The sequence below is a fragment of the Pygocentrus nattereri genome, chromosome 6 (assembly GCF_015220715.1).
Source record: "Pygocentrus nattereri isolate fPygNat1 chromosome 6, fPygNat1.pri, whole genome shotgun sequence".
NCBI classification, from domain to species: Eukaryota; Metazoa; Chordata; class Actinopteri; order Characiformes; family Serrasalmidae; genus Pygocentrus; species Pygocentrus nattereri.
In genome coordinates, this window is record NC_051216.1 from 24,663,401 (window position 1) to 24,682,402 (window position 19,002).

General features: G+C 41.5%; 1 protein-coding gene across 1 annotated transcript in view; it reads left to right on the top strand.

The window, feature by feature from the left end:
• Positions 1-19,002, top strand: part of vwa8 (von Willebrand factor A domain containing 8) — a 106,848-nt gene that overhangs the window by 15,309 nt on the left and 72,537 nt on the right. The window contains exons 13-20 of the mRNA XM_017710845.2: positions 3,017-3,177; positions 3,258-3,371; positions 13,862-14,030; positions 14,411-14,488; positions 14,684-14,799; positions 15,662-15,765; positions 16,151-16,257; positions 18,324-18,395. Of these exons, the coding sequence (XP_017566334.1) occupies positions 3,017-3,177; positions 3,258-3,371; positions 13,862-14,030; positions 14,411-14,488; positions 14,684-14,799; positions 15,662-15,765; positions 16,151-16,257; positions 18,324-18,395 (921 nt within the window). The remainder of the gene's footprint in view (positions 1-3,016; positions 3,178-3,257; positions 3,372-13,861; positions 14,031-14,410; positions 14,489-14,683; positions 14,800-15,661; positions 15,766-16,150; positions 16,258-18,323; positions 18,396-19,002) is intronic.

Here is a 19,002-nt window from a genome sequence, read left to right on the forward strand (position 1 = left end):
TGTGCCCTTATATGATATATTTGTTGTATAGAATTGATAAAAGATATATGGTATATAAGATTTTTTTTGTGATTTTTTTTTCATTTAAAAACTATTTAAATCAATAAATATCTTATTTGAAGTCCTTCAGAAGACAGTTCTGTGTTGTGTAGCAAAAAAGAACACAACACTTAAAGAATGTAGGATGGTAAACTTCAAAGGTCAGGTGGAAAACATTCTTTCCACTTCAGGCTATGTTGGTATGTATAGCCTGTAATCCTCAGAGTTTTATGGATGGATATTTGTGTTGCTGGCACATGAGCTGCAGCTGCAGACAGTGCTGTTTACAGAGGAATGTTTATGTATATGCTGAGGAAACCAAAGCGCTGGATCAGGGAGCAGCACACTGAGCCTCAGCAGAGTCATGCCAGAGGTCGTGCACTCTGAGGTCATATATCCCAGTCATTCAGCACTCCTCACCAATCATGCACGAGGAGGGACCAAACCACTCTCTGATTGGAGTAATCTGATTCCTCCACTGACATCCCCACAGACCTGATTTCGGAGAAAATGGGTATTTTCAGATATGAAAACAACTTTAAATAGCCATCCCTTTATCTGAGCAAAGGTCTTTTCTATTTTGGGCTCACAATCATGTACTGTCCATTATCTCCACTCAGTGTCTTCCAATAACAGAGCTTCCCTTGTTCTGCAGTCAGAACACTTGGCTCATTGAGGTACCTTTTTATTTCTTGCGTAAGATGTTACTTGTAGTACTTTACTTCTCCCCAACACTGCTACTACAGAATAAAAAGGAAGGCTTATATCATAGAGGCATGTGACTCAATTGCAGAAGTCCTTGTCAAGTCGGAGCTCTTCCCATAAAAGCCATGAAAGGCTGTTTAACACTCAGGACTTGACCAGACGTGCCAAGTTTGAGATTACTAAAATCTTCTCTGAAAGATTCTATTATGTGATAAAGTCTGTAAACCTGTGAGTCTATTATGTGAAGACTGTGTTAACACCACACCCACCCATGCTCAAAAACATTCTCTTCAAGGGTCCTGTGACCATGCTGGACTCATCAGAGTGCTCTCTTGTTTTGAAAGCCTTCAAACAGCCTGTGAGAAGCTGCTTAGAGAGAAGGGTAAACACTAGAGGTGCAGGTAGTAAAATCTTGGCGCCCACGTGTGTGTATGTGTGTAAGTGTATGTGTGGTGGTCTGACTGTGCACGTGCATGTGCATAAACTGTGGAATGCCGGGAATGCTCTCGGCACAGTCTGAAGCAGGCAGGAAGAGGAAGCTGCCTGTGCATCACGCTGTGGATATTTTTAGCTGGAGCGGGTCAGGGGTCCCAGTGTCCGGGGGAAAAAAGGAATTTTTCTGGCGTAATTCATCACATCAGTTCACTGAATCTTATTTATTCGTCTACATAGCACATCGGTTGTCCCTAATGGGTTACAGCGTTGTATTTGTACTGCTGTTGTGGAGAGGGCTTGCTAAAAAGAGTTCAAATCCCCGTAGCCAGGTGCAGTTATTTTCCTTCTGGGGCCTCTTTCAAACTTCTCTTTCTGCTTGCCTGGTAGATTCACTGTGAGATAGATGATAGTTATGTAACAGAGCTGCATTTGTGAGATTTTCTTTTGAATAGTCAGGCTAAGAGTACTCTGGTGTTATGTATAACTCTTAATAAATGGGTCTTTTTGAAAGTAGGGGGAATCAAACAGTGTTTGCAGTGTACCTGAACCAGATATGAAGAAATGACTGCTGTATGGGACATACTGGAAAGTAACAATATTTTACGATACAAAAATGTGATATTGTGCTTTGTGGAGATGGGCAGTATCAGCTGTGCTCTGTTAAAGAGATGTTCCACTAATTCTTGAGAATATCTGCATAAAAATGGATTGATGTGAAATACACAGTACTAGAGAAACTAAGTCAGAATTGTTAATAGTGGTGGTGATGGCAACCAGACATTCAAAGTGTTTAGTGTTTAGAAATGTTCCATCACAAAGTTATTACATGAAATGGTTAAGAATACGCTGTCTATATTATGATGGACAACACTTTTATTAGAGGAATAAAAATGCATTTCCATTATATGTTAGCTGTCCTTTGTTGAAAATGTATTACATCCAAAATTGTTGTAAATTGATATACAGCATTTTGAAATTACGCTCTTCATTCTCTGTATTATTAGTATCAGCGTTATGTATTACAAACTCAAACATATTTAAAACATTTTTGTTTGCAAATAAATTACCTTAAATTACCTATATTTGTGTTGTTGACATTGCAACTGTTGATCCTTTCACAGCCACTGTAAAGAAATAAGACACTGTATAGAATGTTTCCCCAGAGGAAAATGTTATTGCTAAAATGTTGCTTTTTTGTGACTCAGGAGATTTAATGGTGGTTTTCTTGAACTTCCTTCGGAGAAAGAGAATTAGACAAAAAGCAGACGTAAGACGCAGGAGAGATAAAGGAGAGTTTAGTTGCAGATAAAGATGAGTGTTATTATCTTGGGAAGTCAGAGCATGATGTATGACTGAAATTTCTACTGAAACTCAAGAGGAGACACGTTAGACTGCTGTAGTCTAGTAGTAGAAATAACTAAACAGCGGGACAACTAAACAAAAAGTCTTTCTTTTTGATCTTTCTAGTGACTCTCCACAATGCATCATTTCACATCAGATATCTCTGAATGAAATCACCAGTGAAATCACAGTCATCTTAACCAACACCAGTAGGCTGTGCAGTGACATGGATACAGTCAATGTTTTTTCAATCAAATTATATTCAAAGTGTGAGAATATCAAATATCAAAAAATCACAACCCAGTGTCAATAACTGAATTAAATAATGACCTGAGTGTCTTTACACCCCTAACCCAGAGCCTTAGCCGCATGCAAAGAGTAAGTCGTCTCTTGCTGTGAGGTTAAGTCTCCATCATCCTCTTTTGTGCCCTCTTCTTGCTCATCTTTCACCAAACACCTTTGGATGTAGTGACTGTGTGTTTTGTATGTCTGGTAGGATATGACCGCACGGGACCTGCTCCAGCAGAGGTACACTCTGCCTAATGGGGACACAGCCTGGAGAGCCTCCCCACTGGTCAGTGCTGCTCAGGAAGGCAAGATGGTGTTCCTGGATGGAATCCACCGTGTTAACCTGGGGACTCTGGCAGTGTTGTCCAGGCAAGCCCCATATGAATCTATTACTTATGCAGCCTTGTTTTGTTTTAGGACGCTGAAATATTTGTGTGATCTCTGCTCAGGCTGCTGCATGACCGGGAACTGGCTCTGTACGATGGTACTCGGCTGCTGAGGTGGGACCGCTACCAGAGCATGAAAGAGGAGCTCCAGCTGACTGACAGCGAGCTACAGGACAGGTGCAACACTCACCCCTTTGGCCTTATACACATTATAGGCATTTACACAGCATTACACTAAGATAATTGCATACGCACAACACAATCATTGGAAACACAACACAGGTTGCTTGAAATCCTGTGATCTAACAGAACATTCACAGAAAACTTTTTGCAGATCCTTTGATTGGACACATATGTGATGTTCTGCAATAAACTTGTTGCGTGTGTGTGCATGCGTGATGACAGACCAGGTGATGACAGAACAGACCAAATTACCTTGTACACATAGAGGCAGAGAGACCTCACAGACCGTTAGAAGCCTGACAAGAGCTTCCCTGCACTGGGATTAAGCTGCTCTCCTATGTGAGGGCTGAGTAACTAAACCATTAAGCTAAACGGCCAATAAACACACATGCACAGCTCAGAAAGTACTTCCTCCTGAACTGCATGCCTGTAAAAACACATCAAACATTATTAATGTTCTCACACCCAGCACTGTGCTTTGTGTAGGCAGAATTTAATATTCAGTGTTTAAGAGCACAATCATACACTGCTCAAAAAAATAAAGGGAACACTTAAACAACACAAAATAACTCCAAGTAAATCAAACTAATGTGAAATCAAACTGTCCATTTAGGAAGCAACACTGATAGACAAACAATTTCACAGCTGTTGTGCAAATGGAATAGACAACAGGTGGAAATTATTGGCAATTAGCAAGACACACTCAATAAAGGAGTGGTTCTGCAGGTGGGGACCACAGACCACTTCTCAGTACCTTTCTGCTTTCTGGCTGATGTTTTGGTCACTTTTGAATGTTGGTGGTGCTTTCACACTCGTGGTAGCATGAGACGGACTCTACAACCCACACAAGTGGCTCAGGTAGTGCAGCTCATCCAGGATGGCACATCAATGCAAGCTGTGGCAAGAAGGTTTGCTGTGTCTGTCAGAGTAGTGTCCAGACGCTGGAGGCGCTACCAGGAGACAGGTCAGTACACCAGGAGACGTGGAAGAGGCCGTAGGAGGGCAACAACCCAGCAGCAGGACCGCTACCTCCGCCTTTGTGCAAGGAGGAACAGAAGGAGCACTGCCAGAGCCCTGCAAAATGACCTCCAGCAGGCCACAAATGCGCATGTGTCTGCACAAACGGTTAGAAACCGACTCCATGAGGATGGTATGAGGGCCCGACGTCCACAGATGGGGGTTGTGCTCACAGCCCAACACCGTGCAGGACGCTTGGCATTTGCCAGAGAACACCAGGATTGGCAAATTCGCCACTGGCGCCCTGTGCTCTTCACAGATGAAAGCAGGTTCACACTGAGCACATGTGACAGCCGTGACAGAGTCTGGAGACGCCGTGGAGAGCGATCTGCTGCCTGCAACATCCTTCAGCATGACCGGTTTGGCAGTGGGTCAGTAATGGTGTGGGATGGCATTTCTCTACTTCATGTGCTCGCCAGAGGTAGCCTGACTGCCATTAGGTACCTCAGACCCCTTGTGAGACCATATGCTGGTGTGGTTGGCCCTGGGTTCCTCCTAATGCAGGACAATGCTAGACCTCATGTGGCTGGAGTGTGTCAGCAGTTCCTGCAAGATGAAGGCATTGAAGCTATGGACTGACCCGCCCGTTCCCCAGACCTGAATCCGATTGAGCACATCTGGGACATCATGTCTCGCTCCATCCACCAACGCCACGTTGCACCACAGACTGTCCAGGAGTTGGCGGATGCTTTAGTCCAGGTCTGGGAGGAGATCCCTCAGGAGACCATCCGCCACCTCATCAGGAGCATGCCCAGGCATTGTAGGGAGGTCATACAGGCACGTGGAGGCCACACACAATACTGAGCCTCATTTTGACTTGTTTTAAGGACATTACATCAAAGTTGGATCAGCCTGTAGTGTGTTTTTCCACTTTAATTTTGTGTGTGACTCCAAATCCAGGCCTCCATTGGTTAATAAATTTGATTTCCATTGATGATTTTGTTGTCAGCACATTCAACTTTGTACAGAACAAAGTATTCAATGAGAATATTTCACTCATTCAGATCTAGGATGTGTTATTTGAGTGTTCCCTTTATTTTTTTGAGCAGTGTGTGTACATATATATGTATATATATATATATATATATATATATATATATATATATATATATATATATATATGTGTGTACATGATATGAAACTAAACTGGTGTTGGCTGAAAAGATGGATATATGTAAATTAGTTGTTTTTTGTCACATCACAAGCAAAATTAATTTCATTAAAATAATTTTGCCGGTTTTACTTTCTGTATGTACAGTGAGGGGGAAGTGTATGTTTTTAAGCTGTATGCATGCTGAAAGCTGTAAGTATGTATGTATGTACATATGTTTTTTTAAATCTGGGCCCTTTAAATATGTAACCAATACTTTAAGATGCATAAGTACATGTTACTTGTCTTAACCCTGCCTCGCTTAGGAAATGAATTAACACAGTCAGAGAGCAGTCAGAGAGCTATAGCATTGCTCTCAGTGGAAGCAACTAGTGTTAGTGGTTGCTATTACGTCAGTGGCAAGGTGGTGTGTGAACGGATGAGGATATGAATGTGTGCATTCCTAACAGAGGGTATTTGGCTTAAGTCAGTTAATTGCCTCATGGATTTTTCCCACTAATCAACACCCATGAGTGTGCCGATTTTCTCATGAGATTCGCATCAGAAATTACCTTTATTCATTTAAAGGCACAAATTCAGATGCACATTTGTCATCACTGGCTTACCATGAATGCTGCATAATTATGAAATATGACATACAGTATGCTGCAAAAGTTAGGGACCTTTTATATGTTTTTTTTTTTGTCATAACAGCCATTAATTAATAATTTTTTCGAGAGATATTTCTGAGGAGATTAGAAATAAACTAAAATAAGTAGAGAAAAATTGAAAAATTAAAAAGAAACAAAAGGTTTTAATTTTCACAGTTTTGCACAGTTTTCTAGAGATAGCAGTTGTCACCTCTTAAATGGTTCAGCGATTATTATTACTTCCATGAATGTCAATACATTTTGTAACCAGTATTTTTTGCGTCTAATGGTCTGGGTATTTGTTTCAGTAGCTCATGTTGTCTGAGACGGCATTTGGAGTGTGTTGACAGCTTAGAACTGTCTGAACGTACAGAGACGTGTCTGAGGTGTTGATTAACTCCGAGTGACATCACTTCCGTGTAGGGGCACTGTCTCGGACCAGCAATTAAATACATATCCGCATTTAACACGCTGCTCTCAGCCAGGGAGACAGGCCTATAAATTAAAGTCAAGGCTCAGTGTCCATGTCTGGGTCAAACGCTGACTCGCAGTGAGATGCAGTTCAGCCCATGACAATGGATGCTTTCATCTCTGGCCACAATAACAGGAAGCTGCCCGCCAGAAAGGCAAGCTCATTTTATTCTGGAGGTTGACTTTATGAGGTTTGTCTTGGTTGGCAAGTCAACATTCACTGTTTTCCTGTCTGTCCTCATTCGCCTTCAGATGTGCAATTTGAAAATTGGTCAGAGATGTTGTGGCTCAACACAGTTTTCATGGCAAATCATGCTATGTAATTGAGAGTTAATCAGTAGCTGTTGAAGTGCTGCCATTGAAACATTTTAATGGTGGCACTTTTGTTATAAGGTGAAAGGACTGCAGTATTATGGAAAGACTGTTCATTTCCTTAGTGCTAAGAGCTCTAACTCTTCCAGCTATAGTTTCACACTATGACATACAAAACAATCTGCTCAGTCTGTTGACCAGATTGCTTTCATTATATTTACACCTCGCAAACCCTGAGCCAGTATTTTGTTTTGGACTGTCAATTCTGGACTGAATTGAAAAATAGAAAGAATACATCATAACAAACATTCCACAATGTTTATTTGATTTGTCCTCTGGCCATTTGGAAGAACTAATCTTCATGCTTGTGTCAGAAAAAAAGACAAATATTAAGAGTTAATGGTGTTTATATGGGCTTATCTTAGGGTTCATCCTAGTTCCCTTTTAGATCCATGAAATATCCATATATTACCAGAGCAAGAATGGTGTAAACCTTTGGCCCACAGAATCAATGCTGGGTATGTCTTGCTGCTTGAGCTCCACCTAAACAGCCAGGAAGGATGTTTGCGGTGGCACGTCTGAGGCTGAAATAAAGCCTGTTCCTCTTCCTGCGTTTCCAGCCAACGTCCTAGACTTCACTTCATGTGGTTCCAGTGTTGCTCTTAATTAACCACATGCGCCTGCACACGCAGCCACACACACACACACGCTTCTCACCTTACTGTCCTATTAATGAATAAACTCACCAAGTTAGCCAGAAAAAGTACAGGGAGGAGATTGACTTCATGGAGTAGTACAGATTGAAAGGACAAACTGGGCTTTCCCGCCTACTGGGCTCTGTTAGTAATGCTTCAGTCATGCATTGGCTGCCAGCTAGTTTGACTCGGGTACAGAAAGAGCTGTGTGATAATTGAATTGAAATATTAACAATATTTCCCTGTTTTTCTGTGGTTTTTGTCATTAATTTTACTGCAATTGTAATTCTTGAGGTTTAAAATGGATAGGATGCAGTCCTCCTCTGCCAGCAGCCAATCAGAGCGAATATTTTTACACATCTTAAGTTGACTTCAGTTAGCACTAATCAGCAGGTTGAATTTGAGAGCAGTGGTTAAAAAGGGCAACAATTAGAATTTAAAGTGGAGCAAAATATCCAGGAAACTTAGTCATGGTGTGTCTGTAATTTGGAGTAACTTTGATTTTGAAACCAGTGATGTACAACCACAGCATGTAATCAGCAGTGATCACCACAAAGTTGTATTAACATGAAAAAGAAACACTACAGATTTATTTTGTATGCTGTTTAGTGCATAACTAGCAAACAGACTCATGGCATGAATGACAGTGGTGAAAAATGTCTGTTTCTGAGGCATTTATATATATATTATATGAGGCATATATGATAAACTATACAAATTATTCTGCAACAGTAGTTAATGGTGTTTCTTTTTTCCTCCTAATTACCGCCTCGTTCATCTTGTTTACCTCATTAATGACGTATTTTGCAAAGATATTTATTAGAGATGCACAATGATATCCAAAATCTGATATAAAATTTTGGAAGTGCTTAAAAAAAACAATAGCATCAGACAGATGATTAGATTTGACTGATTATTCTATCCAAGATTTGGATGTGCCACTCATTACCAGTTATTGATGGTAGGTGACCTTTGCTAAGTGTTTTTTTCTTATTGCCCATAGTGGCATAATTTCTGAGACTTCTAACGTAAATTTACATATCTTTTATCTTCGTCATCATCATCGTCGTTAACCGCTTAATCCAGATAAGGTCGCGGTAGCAGTTGGGAGAGCAGAGAAATCCCAGATGACCCTGTCCTTCACAACTTCCGCTCCCAGGCCAACTTGGAGATATAATCCCTCCAGCGGGTCCTAGGACAACCCTGGGGTCTTATCCCGGTAGGCCGTGCCTGGTACACCCCCACCAGGAGGCGTATAGGGGGCATCCAAATCAGATGCCTGAACCACCTCAGCTGGCTGCTCTCAATGCGGAGGAGTAGCGGTTCTACTCCGAGCTCCTCCCAGATGGCCGAGCTCCTCACCCTATCAAATAGAGTGTAGCCCGCCACCCTGCAAAGAAAGATCATTTACGCCGCTTGTATTTGCAATCTCATTCTTTTGGTCATTACCCACAGCTCATGACCATAGGTGAGGGTCGGGATGTAGACCGACCAGTAAACAGAGAGCTTTGCCTTATGGCTCAGCTCCCTCTTCACCACTACAGTCCAGTACAGTGACTGCATTACTGCTGATGCCTGTCCCAGCCTGCGGCCAATCTCACGATCCCTCTTCCCATCACTCATGAACAAGACCCACTCCTCCTTAAACTCTTCCACTTGGGGCAAGTCTTTTCCCCTTACCTCAGTACCCCAGTACCCACGTTCTCAGTACCCCATACTCCCGGAGGATACAAGATATCTCGGGGAACCTGGTCGTAAGCCTTCTCCAAATCCATGATACACATGTAGACTGGGTTGGCAAACCCCTAATCCCCCCTCAACAATCTGCGAGAGGGTGAAAAGCTGTTCCATTGTTCCACGGCCGGGACATAATCCCCATTGTTCCTCCTCAATCTGAGGTTCAGCTATCGGTTGGAGTCTCCTTTCCAGCACCTTTGCATAGACTTTCTCACACCGCTCAGGGAGGCTGAGCGGTGTGATACCCCGATAGTTGGCACACACCCTCTGGTCCCCTTTTTGTTGTCCAGAACCTCCATGAGGCCGACCGAAAGTCTTTTTCCATGGCTTTGCCAAACTCCTGGATTTTGCTTCTGCCACCGTTGCAGCTGCCATCTTTTTCGTCTGTCGGTACCTCTCTGCTGAGTTCCTTCCAGTCCCTAAAGGCCTCTTTCTTCAGCTTGATGGCCTCCCTCACCACTGGTGTCCACCAGGGGGTTCTTGGGTTACCGACCCGACAGGCACCCACAAGCTTTTAGCCACAGCTATGCCTGGCAGCATCCACAGTGGAAGTTTTGAACAGGGTCCATTCAGACTCAATGTCCCCTACCTCCCCTGGGACATGAGAAAAGCTCTCCCAAACATGGGAGTTGAAATCATTCCAGACAGGGGCCTCCGACAGTCGTTCCCAGCACATCCTCATTATTTGCTTGGGACTACCGGGTCTGACCATCAGTTTTCCTTGCCATCTGATCCAACTCACCACCAGATGGTGATCAGTTGATCACTCAGCACGTCACTTTACCCGAGTGTCCAGAACATATGGTCCCAAGTCAGATGAAACAACAGCAAAGTGGATCATTGACCTCTTACCCAAAAAGCTCTGGTACCATGTACACATATGAACATCCTTGTGTTCGAACTTGGTGTTCGTTATGGACAATCCATGCCTAACACAGAAATCCAATAACAATTCACCATTCGGGTTTAGATCGGGCAGGCCGTTCTTCCCAGTCACACCTCTCCAGGTCTCCCAGTCATTGCCAACATGAGCATTGAAGTCTACCAGTAAGACAATGGAGTCTGTAGGTGGGACCTTTTCCAGAACTCTGCCCACTCGCTCCAAGAAGGCCAAATACTCTGACCTGTTGTTTGGTGCATAGGCACACACAACAGTCAGAGTTTTCCTCTCTGCGAGTTTAATTCGCATTGAGGCAACCATCTCGTCCACCGGGAAAAACTCCAACTGCACGGCCACCAGCTGGGGACTCGTGAGTATCCCCACTCCCCCGCGGGCCGCCATTGGGCCCCCTGCAATCTCCCACTGCCTGTGCATCTTTTATCTTTCATCACAAAAATAGTCTATATGAAATATATAGGTTCATGTTAGTGCTGTACCTATGTGCTAGTGTTACCATGCAGCAGTTAATGTGATAATATGCAGAAAATATTATCTTGACCAGTCTCTTTTCAAGCAGGGATGTGGGCTACTATGGTGTTGCTAGGCAACAGGGGGTGGTTAATCTGATGAGGATGGTACTGGTATAATATTGAGGAGTTTTGTTTTTGGCTCTCTCCCCAGCCCCCCTCCCCTTCTGTCAGTAGGTGTTTTTATGTGTTACAGGCAAGGCTCTCCATTGTTTATAAATAGCTGGAGCTGTCCAGTGTGATTAGGTGAAAATGCTACCAGGAGCCACACGATTGTCAGCTGTACACCCTCAACTGTGATAAAGATGGTTGGCCATGGCGCTTGACATGGACATATCCGATTGTTGTTGACAGATCAGTGAACTGGCCACATTTCCCCAAGGTCCCACATGGCCCATCAGCTGCATGTAGTTATGCCTGTCTTCAGTAACACATTGTAATCAAGGAAGAAAAGCTTAATAAGTGGCATGACTGAATGAATACCTGCACATGTCCCACCTGCACATCTATTATTTCCACTGGCTTGTGTTTGAAGCCTGTAAATAACTGAAGTGTTTCAATTCAAAATGCTATACATTTATTTGTAACAGTTTTGGGTATAGCAACAAAGATGGTGTTCATCATAATATAGCATTAATATTTCATGTATGTGTAAGCCCACTCCCAGCTGCACATATCATGAAAAAAATGACAGTTATGACACTTGAAAGTGATACAAAACTCTTCAACTCTGCATTCTGAAAAAGCTTGTTTTTGCTTCAAGAAAAGTTTATTGCATTTACTATTATTAGATATGTTGTCAGACCAGGGTGTATTGTGTGTTGGGGTGGAGATATTTGTCTAAAAAAAATGTTTAATGAACGAGACTAAGCAAGCCACACCACCAGGCCACATGCTCTCTCCTCTGCAAATATTGGTAATAATACCAGCGACGAAGCATCCATTTTAGAAATGAGAGGAACACAGTTGTCAGTACATGACACCCCTCAAACCCCACACCTCACACTTGCAGGTTCAGTATTACTATCATAAAGCCTGTAGCTGTATGTGTATTTTTATTGTCAAACCAGTTGGAGTGCTTGGGGCAGCAGTATACAAACATACCCCACAGAGAAGTTAGCCAGCTCACATATGGTCCAAAATTAGCTTTTCAATGTTTTTAGTTAAACGCACAATTTACTCCAACAATGTAAAACTGTGGTGAAAAAAAAAATCTAAATTGCTACTTACTTCAATTCCAGAAAAAGTAATTTCACATTTCTCATTACTTTACATTTACAGTATCTCTAGAAAAAACAAAATGTTACAATAAGTGATGCCATTGATCTCATGTCATTTACTGTCTGTTTATCTGCTTGAATCATCTGCCCCTTTTTTAAGAGAGTACAATGCAGTACAACACAGAAAACTTGTGAAATGGTTCACCTCTATACACTTTACTGCCAAGTTCACTGCCATCTAATCAGATTTTGGGAATATGCTTTTCAAACTATTGTAAACCAGCCTTCCTAACTAACCAACTTAAATCTGATTAACAGTATTAAACTTCAGACACTTTTAGCAAGCTAGCTAAGGTGCAAATGTGTGCCTTCAAGTACATTTAGTACATTTACGTCAGGTTCAGTAAAAAAAAAATCACGTTGAACAGACATATGCATGTATATATGTTTAAATTTGCTTCCTTAGTCTGACAGCTGTAGGTTTTCTGGCTACACAAACTTGACTAGATACCTCTGAGACAGAGTGCTTTACTTCAGATTTAACAGAATTATAACCGCACATAACCTTGTTGAGGTAAAATTAATATTTTAACTTTGTTAAAACATCATGAAATAGCAGAAATGAACCAAACAGTATTACACGGTGGTAAAGTGAGATGAAGAGGACCGTTTGAGCAGCAAAAAAAAAAAAAAGAACTTAAGAACTTTAAGGGGGCGAGGTTAAAGATTATTTGTCACCGTGTTTTATCACCAGAGCCGGTTAATGAAGAGCTTGGCCTTTTTATTTCCCTTGTTATGTCAAAAACATGACTGAAAAATGCCAGAGGGTGCCTGCGAGCATGTCCTCAGTGGGGTAAATGGAGCTAAATGGCTGAGGGGACAAAAAAAAGTTAAAATAGTTTTTAATCATTTGCCCAGTGCTTTCCTTTAATTTTAGAAAGTAAAAGTACTTAACTGATAAAGCAAAGAAAACTTACCTTATGTTCCTTTTTCCAGCTGCAAACAGGCTAGCTACCCTCCTCATGCATGTGTGTTTCAACATAGTTTGTGAGTTAGTGGGTAAGTAAGTGAAAATGCCTCTTCTAGGCCAGCTTGCTAGACAGTCCAGCAAAAATTACATTGATTGTTCTTTTGCTACCATAAATTTCAGCCAAGACTAAATAGATAAAAGTTCATTTTATCATTCAGCCAAGCCTAAATAGTCAAAAGTGTGTTTATAAGAAAATAGCGCTTAGAAAGGTTGCTCAAAACATGAAATTCAAAAAAGTATACAAATAATTTACCTAATTTTTATATAAAACAAATGCATAATATGAGTTACTCATTGTGTTGAAAAGGCGTTTATCAGGTATGGGTCTTACCTCCTCTTTGGAAGTAGCAAGCTGAAGTTGTCTGTACTTATAAAGAGTGAAAATAGAAATGAAAATGAGCAGAAATTGTGTAGAATTTATTTATTAAACGTAAAATGTCAAGTTATGATTTTACAAATAGTTTACTGCTTTACTGGAGGCTTGTCGATAATCGTTCTACCCCTATTTTAAAGATAATAACATATACTGTGATAGAAACCACATAACATAGGGTTACTTAACAAATAAACATTTGAGGCAAATGTGTGATGAATTTACATTATTGGGGGTTGCATAAAGTCCTAGGGATCCACACTTGATCCAACTCATGAGAAGTGTAGAAAACCACTGAGCAGCTTCAGCCTCATAGCTCCAGTGCAAAACTAAAAACTGTTACAGATTTGAGACATCTGTGGTTAAGTCAGTTGGGGTGTAGATTCAGATTTTTTTTGTCAAACTACTATTTAATTTGCTTAGGAACCTCTAGTGGATCTACCTGATCTCACTGTTGCCCTGCGACTTATTTCTCTTCTCAGGTGCATCTTTCCTATCCATCCTTCATTCCGAGTGATTGCACTGGCTGAGCCTCCAGTATTGGGCAGCAGTTCTCAGCAGTGGCTCAACCCTGAGCTACTCACCATGTTCTTCTTCCACACAGTCAAGCCCCTTACCAAATCCGAGGAGGCTGCGGTCATTCACGGCATGGTTAGTCCGCAACAACCCTGCCTTCATGAGCAGTGCTAAATGTATTGACGAGTTTTGCTATATTTAAATAAAGAACAGTGTTTTTAAAATCATGCTATATTTTTCAGACTGTTACTAAACCTCACTCACTTTTTATATTCGCTCTCAGACTCTCCCTCTACTTTCTCTGAATTTTCTTCACTCGTCCATTCAGCTGCGAGATATTGTAAACACTAGATGTAGGGCTACCTAGATGACCTTCAGGGGTTTGTCAGTGTTGACAGGAGAGGATTGAACTGACCTTGCTTTGCCCCTTGCCAAAGCTTTCATCTGCTACATGCACACATTTGTACAGGGCTTGTGCTAAGGGTACTGACCTGTGTTTGCTGTATTTCGTGCAGACTCCAAATGTTCCTAACGAAGCAGTGGAGCAGTTGCTGCATCTCACCCACACCCTGAGAAGAACCAATGACCCGACAGTAAGATATCACACACATCTTCTTCTAATATCAACACGGATATACTGGTACATCTTAGTGAATCTGTACTTAATTTTACAGCTGCTCATATAGCTCACATTGCTCATATGCTTATATTGCTCTGTGTTTTTGTGAAGGATAATAAGCTAGATTAATCAGTGAATGTGTGTGTGTGTGTGTGTGTTATCTGTCTAGGCCCAGTCTCTGGCATCCTCGTTGTCCACCAGACAGCTGCTGAGAATCTGTCGTCATTTGTCTCAGTATCCTGAAGAAAGCATTGCTCATGCTGTAAACAAAGCCTGCCTGTCCAGGTTACCTATATACATCTCACTTACTCTCACATGCTCTTATTCTTCTGTATGTACTCACAGATGCACACATATAAATAATTGCTGCCAAATAATTTTTTTTAAAAGTTTTTTTGCACATACATATAAATAAACTAAATCTGATGTGAGTAATATATAAATTATGGAACTAATCAAATAATAATTATGTATCAAATAATTAGTAATTCCTAAGAAGCTGTTAAAAGATAACACATTGTGTCTATACATATGCAGATTGATTAGTAAATCTATAGATTATTCCAAGATTAAGTTGACTAGCACATTACCTTGTGGCTAGTGTGTTAGTTTGGTACTAGCATATTAGTTTGTGGCTGGAGCATTAGATTGGGATGCTATAAAGCAAAGCTTTTGATTAATAGAAATACTTCTGTAATGTTAAATGCTCTAACATCATTTTAACATCATTTTGAGATGCCACTGCCATTGCATCAAAATTGAATTCTGAATTTTATGCATCATTACACTATGATCGATATACACACACACACACATCTTCTAAGCCTAAGCTTATCCTCCTGGGTTGCAGGGGAGCTGGAGCCTAGCCCATTGGGTGGAATAAACCCTGGACAGGTCACCAGTCACCAGGGCAGACAGACAGACATACATAAACACCCACACTAACCCATTTTTGTGATGTTACAAAAACCAATGCAGTTACATGTATCCACATGTGTCCACATCCATACAGCCTACAGCAGGTTAGCTCTGCCCATTCACACTGAAGACATAAGGAGTGTTCCAGCATGAACTGCTTTTTGAACGAGGCAAAAGGCAGGGCAATCAGAAAGGGGTCATTTACATTGTCTATCTGCTTTATGTTTAGGTTCCTTCCCAGCTTGGCACGCTCCTCTTTGCAGAAAAACCTGGCTGACTGCTCAATAGAGGAGCACGCTGACCTAGCAGCAGAGCAAAAACAGTACCACACCTGTGAGTTACCATATACACAGAACACACTGAGCACATGAACACAGTTCACTTTTCAGTGTGACCATGACAATTATAGCATCGCTTGCAACCTTTTAGCCTGTGCTCTTTTCTCATTCTGTCTACAAGAATGGAGTTCTGGATGTTTGATTATAGCTGCTGTGTGCTGTCTAGGAAGAGTAGATGGTAGAAATAGATTTTTGTGTGTATGTGTCAAAAAAGAGGCTACATTTCAAAGTGCTTATCTGAAAGGTCATCACAGTGGCTGAATGGGCAACCTTTTTTCCCCTCTCTCATCCTATTGTGCTCTCTCTCTCTATTTCTCTGTCTTTCTTTCTCTCTCCCCTATCCCACTCACTTTATCTATCTTTATTTTCTTTCATACCAGCTGTGGTAAGAGATGGAGTTCTCACCATAGGCAAAGTCTCCGCTCCTGTGTATAGTCCTGACGAGAAGATGAAGGTGCCTGATGTGCTTTTTTATGAGAATGCTCAGGTGAGCTAATCAGCAGGCCATTGCCAGCATGTAGTGTTATCCTCTTCTGCTCCAGCTCCAGCAGCAGACCCCAGACTGAGCAAGAGCTCTTCTCATTATTATATACTATTAAACTGCGAGTGCTGAAATGATTAACTGGTCGCCATGATTGAGGCTGCAGTGCTGCAATCAAGTTAAAAAACAACCTCCGTTCATTCTGCTGCTAAGCGACTATTTCTACCCAGTCACTTTAGGAAAAAGTAGGCCTACTTGTGATTACATTACAATTTAAGGAATTGCCCCTTAATCTAGCCAAGGAGGATTTCTGCAGTTCACATTCATTATCTTTTAAAGTTTGTTAGATGTTTGATGGCTCCCACAGTTTTTAGTGCAACCTCTGTCTAAAATAGGGCCAATGTAAAAAAAAAAAATTTTTTTTTTGATAGCTAGGCCTACAAAGCTACCAAGCTGGGAGGCTAAAGTGTAACACATGCTTCTTCTGAGACATCTGCATCTGTTAATACTTCCACTTAAGGAGAACGCTAGCTGTCATGTTAGGTGACAGACATCCGCATTGGCTAGTATCACTGAGTGATGGGGGAGAGGGAGGATTATCCTGCCCACTCTGAGAAAGAGGACAGTTATGATTTCTTGGGCTTCTGGCCATTCTCCTGGGAAAGTCGTGGTGCTGCCAGGGATTGAACTTGTGATCTACTAATGACAGAGCAAACAATTAAACACTTAGGAGCGCCAGTTTGATTCTAGTTTTGTAAATTATACTTTTATATATATTTCCATCATTCCACATTTATTAGTTCAAGTGAGGGACCTGAAGTTCACTCTGACGTGTGAACAAGAAACCGACCACTCCTCAGTAGTTTTCAGTTTTTTTTTAATGAGCCGCTACTTATCTGTGTTTTATCAGCATAATTTCTCTGATACTGATAAGTCTGTGGAACCACAGCCAATATATATGCTGGGCCCTAGTCTAAAAAAGGTGTGAATGCATTTGACAGAAAATAGAGAAGAAGGGCAAATAGATTACCAAACAAACTTAATGAGTATTTGAGAACATGAATATTCCTAATTTAAACTTTTATTGCACACTTAATTTTCAGTGAAGTCAAAGCTACTTTTTCAATCAGCAAACAGGTATTAAAATAAGTCCTTACTGAATTATACAAGACCACCCCCTGGTTTATATACTGGGTGGACTTTGGCATTATGTGTAGTATATTTGCTTTAGCTCTTTGATAATGCCACCCTGCGAGTGTGCCAGCCAGGCTGCTTCAGCAGCCCCATCGAGATGTTTCCATCCTCGTAAGGAAAAGGAGCAAGGGATGACCTAGATACACCTCCCTCTCTGACACTCTCCCCCGCTGTGCTGTTAGAGGACGAGAAAAAGGCAGATGAGGCGGAGAAAAAGTTGCTCCCTGTCCCACTTCCGAATGACCTGCTTTTTGTCTTTCTAATATGCCCAGGAAAGAAGTAGAGCATGCCACCGAGGCATACATGAGGACGCGTCTCTTAGATATGGCAGTCTGTTCTGTCCACATGTTTACGTAGTTTTTTTTATAGGTGTTATGCACAAAGGAGTTTTGTAGGTTTACTGAAAGCATGCAATTCTCTAATACAATCTGAAAAACAAACTGAACATTGGAGTTCAGATTGCAGCTGCAGTGTCCTCTTTCTGTCCAATTACTCTACTTGTTTATTTTAAAACGAACAGGCTGGAGAGAGATGCTTTTTGCTTGCTGGTTTATTTCATGCAGAAATGAATAAATTAAGAAAAGACACACTTTATTGTTGAAATATTTATTGTGATGTGAATGGACTCTGAAATGTAAATGAGTTGAAAAAAGATGTAAACCAGAGGTGGATAATTCTGGTCTGGCACCATTTGGTGTTTTTCTTGCTTAAACAAACCTGATTCATCTCATCAGTTCATTGCCCGGTTTAGTTGGTTTGTTGGAACAGAAAAATCACCAAACTGTGCTGGAGTAAAGATCTCCAGGACTGGAGTTTCCCACGGTGTTGGATTTTCAAATGTTTTCATTGTGTCCTATCTTGTGGTCTTCTCTCTGTAGCACATGATGGTTATGGAAGACATGCTGAAGGACTTCCTGTTGGGGGAACACCTGCTGCTTGTGGGCAACCAGGTAAATAAGAGACATCATTACTTAATATAAGGTCATTCAGTGTAGTCACTGTCCCATTGCTGCCAGTACTATCCCCTCTCTTCTACTGTAGCTGTCTCTGACATAGGCAACATAGATGACTGCTTATGGTGGTTACTTCAGGGGTGGCTCTGGCACATAGCAGGGTCTTTCTACTTCCTATTTTCCTCACTGCTTAAAACATAATGACAGAAGCGTCTTGAATACTTGGGCAGTATCTGATGCATCAGTAGCAAATCATTATGCCTGAGCATCTTGATGAACCATAAGTGTTCAACTAGGCTTGAAGTTCAGATTTAAAATAAGTTATTTTAAAGGTGCAAACATGCAAACTTGTCACATTTTGGCAAAATTTACAACTTAAGTCTCAATACTACCACAGTTAGTGAACAGTGAGAGTTTGACAACACAGACGTGGGCCAGCATGACCTGGAGTCATGAGACAGTGTTGTGGTTGTTGCTTGTAGAGCAAAAGCATAACGACTGAGGGACAGGGTGTACTGGGACTCATCATGCCCCACAGTGACTGGACAATCGCCCACTCCCTGCTATAGTTAACTCCCCCATCCCTGGAGGGAGCATTTGGACT